The sequence below is a fragment of the Gadus chalcogrammus genome, chromosome 10 (assembly GCF_026213295.1).
Source record: "Gadus chalcogrammus isolate NIFS_2021 chromosome 10, NIFS_Gcha_1.0, whole genome shotgun sequence".
Classification (NCBI taxonomy): Eukaryota; Metazoa; Chordata; class Actinopteri; order Gadiformes; family Gadidae; genus Gadus; species Gadus chalcogrammus.
The window spans coordinates 18515971-18529824 of record NC_079421.1 but is presented as its reverse complement, the minus strand read 5'-3'; the positions used below and the strand labels follow the sequence as shown (position 1 = coordinate 18529824).

General features: G+C 46.0%; 1 protein-coding gene across 1 annotated transcript in view; it reads left to right on the top strand.

Annotated features, from left to right (window-relative positions):
• Positions 1-1789: 1789 nt before the first annotated feature.
• LOC130390265 (teneurin-1-like) overlaps positions 1790-13854 on the top strand; it is a 185852-nt gene continuing 173787 nt past the window's right edge. The window contains exon 1 of the mRNA XM_056600127.1: positions 1790-1869. Coding sequence (XP_056456102.1) covers positions 1790-1869 — 80 coding nt within the window. The remainder of the gene's footprint in view (positions 1870-13854) is intronic.

Below are 13854 nucleotides of genomic sequence, written 5' to 3'. Positions count from 1 at the left end.
TTTTCATCAAGCAAGGATGCCTCAGAAACCTAAAATACACATTCCCTTGTGCATAATAGTACCTATAAATTGTGATCAAAGGTAATTTAGTTGGGAACTGCAGTTACGCACCGAAGCCACATGATGGCACTGCGACTCTTTCTGAAAACCCACACAGCCGAACTCTTGCCTCAGAAACAGACTGAATACCAAAACAATCCCTTTAAAAATAAAATGATCAGATAGGGATCAAGGCCTGCGGTGAAGAATCGTTTCTTTTTCAGTAGTCATAATAGCAACCAGGCAAGAACCCCGTTTGAGGTGAATCATGATGGATAGAATGGAACCACTGAGATGGGTCTCAATTGATGAAATAAATTTGGCCAGATTAGCCGAGAGGAATCGGCACTTTCATTAACTGCCATAATTCCAAAATCCTGTTCCACCCCTGGTTTGACTCCTGCTGAGGAAATTGCGTCGAGACCTGGCATGCTGTTCTCTGCGAGCCTGCTCCGCCCCCAGATTGAATCTTATTGACAGCTGTGCCCCCCATCCCTAAGGTATTCGTCTCTTAATCTCAAGAATTCTTACTCGCTCTGTCATTCTGTTGGGCAGGTTTTTACTTAAACATGCCATAATCCCGGTGCAATGCTCCGGCCAGCGTTGCCTGCCCCCACAGCTGCGTGTCATCCAATCAGTCACACGGCCACACCAGTAAAGCTGTGACCGAAGTGACATTTAAGGGGAAATGTACTTTGAACCATAAAAGTAATTTGGGCTAAAGGTATAAAATTAGACCCAGGAGATGTAGCTTGCACTGCAATTGGATGTGATTAGAGCTTTGGAAGCTTTGATGATCGAATCTCTGATCCAATGTGCCCAGCCGCTGGTCGTTCTGCAGAATCAGCCCCATTCAAATTGGTGATTTTCCACCGTATTACTATAAAATAATTGTATTTGCTATGCGCATTTTAGGAGGGATTTGCTAAAAAATAAGCCACCGGGATCTAATATATTTTTCGGCCATTTCAATATAGGCTACTATTGGGGGGAGATATACCTAATTGAAACAAGTTGGTAATGGCTTGGTTTCAATTAAAAGCTGCGAGTCAAGCGGAACTTTCTCATTTATTATTCAGTGGACCGCAGCCTTCTTCCCTATAGTCGCGGCGTTCGAGATAAGACGCCAAATCTGCATGTGGTGAAGACAAACGTCCATTTCGGAGATATGATTTTCATCAGCCAGCCAGTGTGCGCGCACACACACGCATGTTGAACGATTGCAGTGTGTATGTGCAATACAGCTGGACTCTGACAGCGAGGGGGGAGACATTCCACGGGGATGGCTATTAGGGGAAACCTGTTGTGGAGGTAGGCGCCAGACCTCGAAGCTGGAAACCACTGTCACTATTATGTTAGCAGCTGTCAGTGGTGGACGGCCAATTATCATTTCTCATCTGCCGCTTCTATACGGCTACGGCTGCTGGGGTTGGTGGGGGGTGGGTGTTAGGGGGGGGGGTAGTTGGTTGGCGGGGTGGTGGTCGTTGGAGGTGGCGGGCGGTGGAGGTGGTGTTGGCAGTGCTGGGGGCAAGGTTTATGCAGAGAGAAAGTGTGAGAGAGAGAGAGAGAGAGAGAGAGAGAGAGAGAGAGAGAGAGAGAGAGAGAGAGAGAGAGAGAGAGAGAGAGAGAGAGAGAGAGAGAGAGAGAGAGAGAGAGAGAGAGAGAGAGAGAAACAGACACAGACACAGACAGAGAGAGAGAGAGAGAGAGAGAGAGAGAGAGAGAGAGAGGATACTAGGATGGTGTGATGATGGTGGAGGGGAAGAGGCAGGTGGAGGAGGAGAAGATGGGAGCTGAGGTGGAACAAGCAGCAGATGAGGTTTGGGGACAGTAGGGGTTCTTCCTGCTATAGGCAATATAGGCGATTGCCTTGGGCGACGGAGTCGTGCAGGGAAGAAGCGCTTTACAATGAACTCCCTTCCATTGTTTTTTTTTGGATTTTCCATTGGTTTTTCTCAGTACACTCACACACAGTTTTTTTTAGTGGGGAAGTGCTGTGTATGCCCAGGCCTGCTGCAATGACCCTGAATGGCTGTGAGTGATACATAAGGGTCTATTAGTTAGTCATGCTACTCAGTCCCCCAGCATGCGTTTGCTCACGCGCATGCAGGAGCTTTGGGTTTGGGGAGGATCAACACTATCGTTTATACTAAACAGTAAGAGGTGATTTAGCGATTTAAAGTCATCACTGCACAATTTGGGGAAACAAGAAATGGTGTTCAGTGTTACAGCTGCACCTGCAAAAATGGTTCAATGATTGTCGTCCCACGCTAAATAGTTCTTGTTTTAAATTCACAGTTTTGCAGACAACGAAAGATGTATTCTGAGGTTAACAGATAATTTCAGTTTAACACAAGATGCTTGCAAGTGTGATGTGTCATATTCAGTGGAAATCATAAAAAAGGCTAGATCGGAAAGATACAAGCAACAGAGTGATCCTTTCCAGTGATTTGGAAAACCAGGAGCACCGAGCTACTGTATTCTAACTGCCACATATGTGAAAGGTCAAAAGCAGGAGGAATGATAATATGAATTTTATTAATAATTAAAAAGAAAATAATAATCATCCATAGGACTTGCAAATTGTCCAGGCTGCAGCCTCTGCAGACCAGAGGAAGATGAGATAAGGCGAGGATTTGAATTTCCGTACCGTGTAAATCAGACAACAAGCACCATGACACAAGGTGAATCCCTCCTCAGCACAGGAAATGGATTCAATTAGACGGCCTTCTGCTGAGTGAAAGTACACTGGGAATGTTTTTATGGTAATAATGATTGTAATTACAATATATTTCACTCCTTTCACATGGATTATGCAGCGTGAATAAGCAGTCACAGCAACAATGTGAGCGCTCCCGTGCACTTGTGTAAACAGTGTGAGTGTGTGTGTGTGTGTGTGTGTGTGTGTGTGTGTGTGTGTGTGTGTGTGTGTGTGTGTGTGTGTGTGTGTGTGTGTGTGTGTGTATGTGTGTGTGTGTGTGTGTGTGTGTGTGTGTTTCTGTGAACGTGCGCTTGTTGTTGCACGTGTGCGTTTGATGCACGTGTGTTTGTGCCTTGGTGTGCGTCGGCTGTTCATTATGTCTGTAACTGACATCTTTGCATATGTGTGCCTCAGTGCATGCATGCATGCATGTGTGTGTGAGTGTGGGTGTGTGTGCGTGTGTGTGTGTGTCATGTTCATACTAGTCGAGAAAAGAGAGAAGCCTCTCCTGGGACTTCTTCCACAGTTCTGCTGCTCTGTGAGTCCGCCCCATCACCGCCGGGAGGTAATCGCTGTAAGATTCTGAAAGATGGGACACACATTATTTCTATGCGGGAGGAAAAATTGATATTCACTTAGCAGCATCTTGGTGTTTTCATCCATTTCAATTATTTATTTTTTTGCCCTGTCCATCAGCTAATGTGGCCATGCTACATCAGTCGCGTAGGCAAAGGCAAAGTATTGATTTCCAAATGTTTTCTTTCACACTTTATTTTTGCCGCTGTCGATTGTGATATTCAATTCAAAAGGTTCTCGGGGATTTGGAGGCAGAAGTTTTCGCAACACGATTCACCCCTGACGCGATAACAATGAAATACAAGTGAAATTTGATGAAAGATGCCGTGTTTCCCACTGAGGTCATGTTCTTCCTTTCACAGATGACCATCCTTTTCAACGCATTGATAACGCAACACAAAGTATAGATCCCAGTTTTGGCCGTATAGACACCCACCCAAGATGGCGCCTTTGATTGAAGCTGGCCTGATTCAGATAGGTTTATGACCTTTGGACGACTGGCCGGAAAATACCCACACGTCGATATCCCAATGTCTCCATCTGAGGGAAACAGAGGGAGTTAGATAGAGGTGATGGGGAAACTGTAAGCAAGGTTTTTTCTCCCACTTTAAAGAAAAATTATAATGGCAGGACAACAACAACCAAAGACTTACAAAAAAGCCCTCAGGAAATTGTATTCCTACACTGTGGGACACGTTTTTTGCATTTAATGATAACAAGCCAGTTTGCCAAATGGCTCCCAAAAAATAAAAATTTAAATAAAGTACACAAGACAAATGCCAGGAACGAACCCAGCAACAAGACAAACTAAATCAAGGGGTCTCTCGCCACATATTACCAGCCATATCGCTCAGTGTCTGCAGGAGGGGGGGGGGGGGGGGCATTGTGGCGTGCCCATTGTCTCGCTGCCTCCATCTGTCCCGCGAAGTCTCCTACAACAGCACCACCGCAGAGCTGTTCTTCTGCCTTATTTTCCTGTCCCAATATGGCCCCTTTGTCACACACACACACACACACACACACACACACACACACACACACACACACACACACACACACACAGACACACACACACACACACACACACACACACACAGACACACACACACACACACACACACACACACACACACACACACACACACACACACACACACACACACACACACACACACACACACACACAATCATTTGTCCTCTCCAGGATAAATATTTCATCAGCGCGCCGGTGCTCACTAAATGTTGGTTTATCCCCGGCCTGTTTAACTGGCCGATCTGCATATGGTGTGTTGGTGGCTTTATCTTGTGAGTCATTATCGGCTGTCATCGTTGCCAACGTTTGACAGGCGTGCTGTAGTCTGTTGGTTCTTTGTGCGGAGGCAATGTGAGGTACGATATTAGGCAGGGAAGTGTGCTACTGCACAACATGTAGCAGACATTACGTTGTTACCGGATTTGATATACCGAGTTTAATTTAAACTCAATTTCTCTGCTCTCGTTCTAATTTTTGGCAAGAACGAGGGACTGCGTGTGAGAGAGAGGGAGCGAGAGACAGAGAGAGTCAAATTGGGAAGGCAGAAGAGGAGAAAACAAGCCAGAGATGGGGATCTTATTGGTCAAATAGCTATTTACGTTGAGTTATGGATCCCGTTGGCGTCAAGCTCACTCATACAAACAGTGTGTGTGTGTGCTTATTAGGGTAGCACCGATCTGATATTTGTATCGGTATCGGTACCGATATTGAAGACATTTCTAGATCGGGTATCGGTGACAAATGGGCCGATCCATATTTAAAAAAAATATATATATATATATATATTTTTTTACGTTTATGTACATACTTGAATCCTATTCCTACTACCTTGCTGCTTTGATAATTGAATTTCCCACGAAAATGTTCTCACGGGATTAATAAAAGTGTATCTATCTATCTATTGGCTGATCTATTCAGTTTCTATGCTGTGCGCTGTGAGTGACGTCATAAACAAGCAACACGCCGTGCGGAGCCTACAGTCTTTACCCCTCAATGAAACTTACAGTTTGTAGCCATAATTTCGCGCTGTTTTTCTATATCGGTATTGGATCGGTATCGGCCGATACTAAACCTCAGATATCGGTATCGGTATCGGAGTCGAAAAAAGCAGATCGGTGCATCCCTAGTGCTTATGTGTGTGTGAGTGTGTTCACCGGATTGTGTTTGTGTGTGTGCGCATGCTTGTGTGAGCATGCGTGTGTGCGTTTGTGTGTGAGTCTGAGTGCGCTTACGTGTATGTGAGTGTGTGTGCATGCGTTTGAGTGTTTGTTCGGCTGGGTTGTGTGTGTGTGTGTGTGTGTGTTTATGTGTGTGTGGGGGGGGTGGGATGCACACAGGTGACTCCACACTCTGAAATCACAGCAGTCCGTCTCTTCTTCGAGCAGTTCCCCTGCTGGGGATCCTCTGCTAATCATTGCAGGGTAGGCCTATGTTAGCAGAGCAGGATTGGGAGGGTGGGAGGGGGTGCTGGGTTAGATAACCAAATTGCTATGGCATAATTAGCAGTAACGCCATGCATCGTGCTAAAGTGTGTAATAAAGCTAATTGTCAATAAGGCTCGAAAGAATAAGGAGAGCGTCGGAAAGGACGGAATCCCAAGCCGTAGTAGGGTTTCTTATATTGTCTTAACTGGAAATCCAGTATAATTGCCAAGTCAAGCATCGCTTTCTTAAGGCTTCGGTGCCTTATGTTTTTTTTTCTGGTGTAATTGGACAGTGGCTGCACAGTACACCTTGTCAAATTGATAGTCAATTTTGGCTCCCACTGAATCTCCCTCTCTTTCCTCTCTCTCACACACACACACACACACACACACACACACACACACACACACACACACACACACACACACACACACACACACACACACACACACACACACACACACACACACACTAGTCATAGCAAGGGCCATAATTCGAGGCTGTATTCAATATAGGATATGGGCTGATTGAAATGCCTTAACTTATTCAGTGTTTATATTATACTTGAGTAGAGACATTCCACTATAATAGTCAGCGAGAATAAAAAAGAAGAAAAGTGGGCACAAAGACACAAGAATTACGCGTTCACTGAGGGGTCATCATTGAGGAATCATCTGAAGGAATTACACTGAAGCTCCACCTTAATGCAGTAAAAGCAAGACGCAAAAGACACCCAACTGGTATAAAACACCCAAGTCGATGTATCCTGACTTACTACTCTCAAGTGTGTGGCAGATGTTGTTTTCCCCCCACACACTAGATGTGAAACAATAAAAGTGTTGGGTGGAAGGGAAGGAAATTCATGTTATTCATGACTAACCGCTCGAAGCCGTGTTCCACACTGATCATGCAAAAAATAAAACAAATGCAGCCACGAGTTCAGCCTGGATTGCTACTGAGAGAGAGAGAGAGAGAGAAAGAGAGAGAGAGAGAGAAACCCCAGAGAGTCCGAAAGAGAGAGAGGTCTACTATCAGTGGATGCCTCGTCCTCCTCCTCCTCCTCCTCCTCCTCCTCCTCCTCCTCCTCCTCCTCCTCCTGCTGCTCCTCCTCCTCCTCCTCCTCTTCCTCCTCCTCCTGCTGCTCCTCCTCCTCCTCCTGCTGCTCTTCCTCCTCCTCCTGCTGCTCCTCCTCCTCCTCCTCCTGCTCTTCCTCTTCCTCCTCCTCCTGCTGCTGATCCTCCTCCTCCTCCTCCTCCTCCTCTTCCTCCTCCTCCTCCTGTTCTCTGGGACTGGATGGAGCTAACCACAGCACTGCCAGAGCATCACCATAGAAAGGGACGTCTAAATAAAACAAGAGGCGCAAAAAACAGATGTGTTGTTTTATTTTCTTTGCTTTTTGACTTGTGTGTCTGTGTGTCTCTCTGTGTCTGTGTGTCTGTGTGTCTGTGTGTCTGTGTGTGTGTGTGTGTGCGTGTGCGTGTTTCTACTGGTTACCCCATCATGGCGAGAGGTGACAACTGAAAAACGCAGCATGTGTGCCCTAGCGTTTATGTGTTATGTTTGTGTGTATTTGTGTGTCTATTTATGTGTTGTGCATGTGTGTTTGTGCGTTTGGGTTTATGGGCCCATTTGTTTGTGTGCTGTTGTGCATTTCTTTTAACGTGTGCATGTGTGTGTGTGCATTTGGATTCATGTGTGCTTGGTTGAGTGTGTGTGTGTGTGTGTGTGTTTGTGTGTGTGTGTGGGAGTGGGTGTGGGTGTGTTTGTGTGCGAGTGTCTGTGTGTGTGTGTGTCTGTTTATGTGTGCGTGTGTGTGCATTCGCTCTCATGTGTGCCTTTTAGTGTCAAATATTCAGAGTATCCTTCCTTGATTGAAAACTCATACACATTCATACATTAATACCAAACCATCTCTGTAAGTCGTTCCTACACGTCTTTGGCGACGCGTTTCAACTTTCATTCCGAGAGAATTCATGCGCTTCCCAAAGCTGTGGTAGCAGATTTTCTAAAACACGCCCCAGGCCCACGGTATAACAAGTCTCTCTGCCAAACTGCATGCATGTTTGAATTAGTGCACAATAACAGAAAATGTGCCATGAGTTTGTAAACAAATCTGATAATGTCTGCCATTATTCTTAATTTAGATACACTGAACGCTGCACTGCTTTCTATCTAGAACAGAGTGCCCCTCCAGCTAGTGTAACTGTGTGGGGTGTGTGTGCGCGTGTGTGTGTGTGTGTGTTTGTGTGTTTGTGGGCTTGTAGGTGGGTGGATGAGTGTGTCTTTCTGTGTGAAAATTATTTTTTATGTGCATGTGGATTGTGAGCATAGCTGTGTGTGTTTGTGTGTCTATGTGGTTGTGTGCGTGTGTGCGTGTGTGTGTGTGTGAGTATGTGTGCGAAAGTCTGTGAATGTGTGTGAGTGTGTGTGTGTGTGTGTGTGTGTGTGTGTTAGTGGTGTGTGCCTCCATGTAAATGTAATTAGTTCAGGTAAATATAAAGTTAGCTAGCACCCTTGTTGGCACCTGTGCGTCCACGTGTCCACATAAACACACACACGCACAAACACACACACGCACGTACACACACACACTTCCATCTCCCTGTGAGCGTGTGGATAAGCAGTGGATAGAGTTCTTGGAGCAGAACCAATTTCTCAACGAGTCACAGGGGTCTCTGGTCCCCCATCTCCCCTCCTCCCTACCCTGGTTCTCTCTCTCCCCTGGCCCTCTCTCTCTTAGAAACATTATAATCAGTCCCCCCATCCCCCCCCTCTCTCTCTCTGTGTCTTGCTCACTGACTGACTGACTGATGAATTGATCCATTGATCCATCCAAAAAAATCCATGTCAATATATATATATTTATATTATTTTTTTATTATCAATGATTCGACATTACCTAACAATTAAGTAGAAGTTAATTAATAGGTGACTAATGGTCTAGTAATCGTTTACTATAGTTTTTCATTTCTTTACTAGTGGTATTCATTTTAACTATGGTAATGGTGTCCATTTTACAAAGGTATTAGTTTATATTATTATCCTTACCCTAACCAACCATCCATAGCTCTAACACTTACCTTAACCCTTACCTCATCCAAGATGGTTATGCTATATGTATTATGGGTACATGTGTGTTAAATGCTAATGATATAATGCTTATTAATGCAAAACTAATATTTATAAATGTTCACAAGGCCTTTCGTAAACTGTTAATGAAATGTAAGTTAATGTTAGTTAATGCTTATCACTGCATATATAGATCGATTGTTGTTGCCAGGTAGCTGCAAACACCGTCTCGCGGTTCGTAATCGAATGGGAGGGCGGAAAAGATAATTAAATCCTTGACGTGACAAATACAATTTAAAAACTCTCTGAATTGATTGCTTGTTTCTTTATGAAGAGTTCATTAAATTAAACAGCAAAAGGCTTTTCGTGTAGCGTAATAGTACTTTATTGATTGCAATTAGAGTGCCATTCTTTTGCAGCATGCACGCCTATTCTCCAACGTTTTATATGGTTAAGGACACAATATGACACTTTCGTAGTATATTATTGCCCAAAAAAATATTTATATTCGTAATCACAACCCACAGGAATAGATCTAATTGTAGAATAATTGAAGTGTAAAAAAAACCCGTCATAACGGCATCAAGGGGTGGGCTCAAGACCTCTGCTAATCTCTACTGCGCCAAAGTATACGCGTGTAAAAGTACACACGTGTTAAAGTATAAATGTGTTAAAGTACACATGCGTAAAAGTACACATGTTTAAAAGTACACATGTTTAAAAGGACACATATCCTAATGTGTATTACGGCCTCTCCTTCTTACACCTGTAGCACGCGAGTTCCTGCCACGGACATGCTTTCCGACTAGACTGAAAGCCTTCAAATATGAACCGTGCAGAAATCTCTGTTTTGCGCAACGTAAAAATGTAAAACACAAGATGGTGGTGGTCGGTGCAACCCATCGCCCGGAACCAAGACAAACCTCAAAAGGACTCAATGCTAGAACCAAGGCCGTGCCTCCTTTTGGATCGCGGAGAACATAGCAACTCCACTCCAGCCCCGGGGCCGCCGGCATCAAGGGCCAACCGAAACCAGCGCTCAAACTCTTGGACCGGTCCAAGCTCAAAATCATGACTTTGGAGGGTCCGTAGATCCGTTAGGGGCAAGGCCACAGCAGAGGATTCTTCCAGAACCCCAGTATCAACCCGCCATACCCCCAGAAACCCCAGCTTCTGCATCGCCTGTCGATGAAAACGTGAAACCCCATGGATTAGAGCAAGGCCCAGCGCTGATATTTTCCAACACATAGTCAACCCCGTTTTAAAATGCTTCTGATCATACCGGCCCGTCATCCCCGGGGCCCCCTTAGGCCCTGCCTCGCCCGCTCACAGGCAACGAGGAAGTTTGTAGCGGAACTTAGAAACACAATCGAATAAATTCTGGGTGCCACCACCGCCTAGCTTCTCTTTTTAACAGATTAATCGGGCAGACACGGGTTAAGCCCGGACCGGCTCAGCAGGGTTCAATCCTAACGACTCTTGTTTGGCTTCACGCACCACAAACCCACAAGCGAGGCAGTGTGCTCACAACACAGAATGCAGTGTCTGGCGGGATCTTTCCAGAGCTCCCTGCGACTCTGGATGCGCCTTCACTCTGGACTCTATAACCATACACATAGGCAACCGTACGTAACCCGGTGCCAGAAGATGCTTTATCCCGTAACATGGTCATCAGAACTCTGGTACCGGGTATCTTCCAAAGATACTAGACCTGTAACAATAAACAGGCTTCAATCTCCCAGGCCTTACTTACCCAGGCTAGGGATTACAGACATAACCTAACTATTCGTTTTCCCTCTTTTAAGAAAAAAATCAGTTTGCAACAATGTGTCTGAGTTTTCGACAGAAGAAACCCTGGTTCTGGCTTCGCCAGTAAACCCCCCATTGCCAGCGCGCTACCCCTGGGCCTGCTAGGAGACTGTCGCGGCAGTATCTTCGGACTCCTGAGGACCAACTAGAACCTGTTACCTGCCTTAATTGGGAACGATGACCTTTTGTGCGATCAAATGAACGCGTTGCGAATGCTGGCCTTTGAGCGCGGCTAAACCTCCTGTTCACTCATGTCCGTCGCTACTCTCTCTCTCTCTCCGGGAGACAATTCTGAAGCTCCTCCATGAGCATTAACTCCCTCCATGGTTTCACTCCCGGCCACACACACACCACCGGTCGAATAGTACCCTTTTTGTCGTGAGCAAAAGTGAGCCTGCTTCTTGTGTTTAACCAAATAACCAAACTTTTGGCGATATGACTCATGTACGAGCTTGTGGGCTCTTAGAATAGCAGCCTTGACAGCGTCATATAATAAACTATCAATAAACTACAAAGGTGTTATGGCCTCTCCTTCCTGCAGCTCACTGCAGAGGCGAATCGTATGGTACAACAGGGAATAGATAGCAGCAGTGAGGGTTTTTTGGAACCCCAATCAAAAATGATATTGTGAAGTGTGAACACAAACGGAGGTGAGATATCAGAAACAAACAGCAGAACACAGGATTGCATCCGTACCAAAATTGCACCCGGGCCATAATTGCCACGGGCCGTCAGACTGTTGCAGAACTATCTAAACAAAACGACTTTAAACTCACCAGAAACAAAGACCCTAAAAACAGACCAAACCTCGCCCCATCTCTCTTACAGTGACAACATAGGCATTGATCTGAAAAACTACAACGACACAGTCGGCTTCAGCCAAGCGCATGGGAGGGGGGGGGGGGGGGGGGGGGGGGGGGGGGGGAGTTCTTCTGGAGCTTCGGTAGATCCTGTCCGGTAGCAGAGGAAGAAGAGCTGGGCAACCTATCCGTGTACTACTTTTATCCCACTCGCGGCACATGGGAGGGGTGAACAGGACACCCCTGAAAAATAGGACAAAGTCGGAGCGCATAACAATGAGTAGGTATAATTGTAATTGTATCCGCGCACCACACGTCAAAGTTCAAATTGATCCGCCGGGAACACTGCAAATTGCTTTTTACACACTGGCACTATAATTGTTGGCAAAATGAAGCAAACTTACAAGTAAACATTCGAAAAAAATGATGGACATTTCTCCTGTTGAAACGTTTTCTTTCTAAGCGCATAATCAACACATCAACACGGGGGGGTTGTGCGGATGGCCCCCTTGCCATCCTCCACACTGGGATGAAACGCGCTGAAATCCAATTGGTTCCCTTAAGAAAAATAAAAGATAATAATGATCCACTCACACTCACAATGCCAGCGATGATAAAAAAAAAATGAAGGCTGGTTTCTTTTCATTTTTTTTTGGCACAGGGTAAAGTTGCAGAGACAAGCAGGCGTTGCCTTGCAAAGTCAAGACCCAACATTTGCGATGTGCATTGGCATATCGATTTCTTTCCGGGCAGTTATTGGCGGAGGGCGGTAGGGGATTGGTGGGGCAGGGGGGAGATAGGGGTGCAGGGGGGGTGGAAGGGGCGGTGCGTGCGTGCGTGGGTCCATGGCAGCCTTGCGAGATCCAGTCGGCATTATGCACGCCAGGAGAATGAGGCTTAGCATATATCGAGTGTTTATGCAGCAGAATAGAAAGTGCGGAGCACCTTTTGCTTAAACTCACTGACTGTTAAGTTGGGCTTAACGGGAAATCCTTCTTACGCAAACACAGCGCAAACGAAGCGGGCTTTTTTGTGCCTAAAGCCTGTGTTGTGCGATCGCCTCCGAGGGGAGTCAGAATGCGTTCAAAGTTCTTGTTGTGAGTATCAATGAGGCTCCACTCATAACATTTGCTCAGCCTAATGGATATAATGTTACGCTGCGAGTGTGTGAAGGAGAGGGAGAGACAGAGAGAGAGAGAGAGAGAGAGAGAGACAATGACAGACGGGCAGAGAGAAAGGGGGGGAGAGAGAGAGAGAGAGAGGGACAAAGACAGACGGACAGAGAAAAAGAGAGAAAGAGAGAGTGAGAAGGGCAGAAGGTGGGAGAGAGCAGAGGGGAGATGGAGAGAGAGAGGGATGAAGAGAGAGAGAGAGAGAGAGAGAGAGAGAGAGAGAGAGAGAGAGAGAGAGAGAGAGAGAGAGAGAGAGAGAGAGAGAGAGAGAGAGAGAGAGAGGGAGGGAGCATGGCTCTTGGCTGGCAGATGAAGGATAATACATTGAAAGAGGTGTTTTGGAGGAGAGTGAAGGATATCCATTGTTTGTCTTCTTAAGGGCAGGGCACACATGGGGACAAAGCCGGAGAGTATGTGGATTAGAGGCAGGCTCTGCCCTGAATATATAACCATTCCAAGGTCTCCTCTCCGCTCCCTTTCCTTTCGTCTCCTTCCTCTTCCTCCCAACTTGTCTACTCTTGTCTCGTCTCCTCCATTTTCCAACCCTTCTCTCTCTCCACTCCTCTCCTCCCGGCTCCTCCCGGCTCCTCCTCCCTGTTCTTCTCCTTTCCACTCCTCTCCTCCTCCCCCTTTCTCTCCCCACCACTCTGTCCCTCTCTTCTCCTCTCATGATCTCCCATAACAGAGCTAGCCATCTTTTCCCAGCTGACTATTAAAGAAAGTCTGAAGTATTTACAGCAACACGGTCTCCTCGCTGGATAAGTATTTGTGGGAATCGGTTGGAGAAGGCAACGAAAAAAATAACATGTATGCCTCGTGGTTTTTCTCTCATACCCGTTTCTGACTGGCATCAAAAATAGATCTGGCTCTGTGATGCATTATACATGTTTGTTTTGACACATGCTGTTAGGGGGCTGAATGCATACTGTAGCTCCCCTAATGAAAAGCCTTGGAAACGTACTGTTCACTCATTCAAAACTACAACCCACATTACAAGCAACCAAGTACACACATACACTGTCTCTCTGGCCCGCACACGCACACAGTCACACACACACACACACACACACACACACACACACACACACACACACACACACACACACACACACACACACACACACACACACACACACACACACACACACACACACACACAGGACAGGTACGGACGCACAAACACACATTCATACACATACACACACACACACACACATGAACGCACACACAT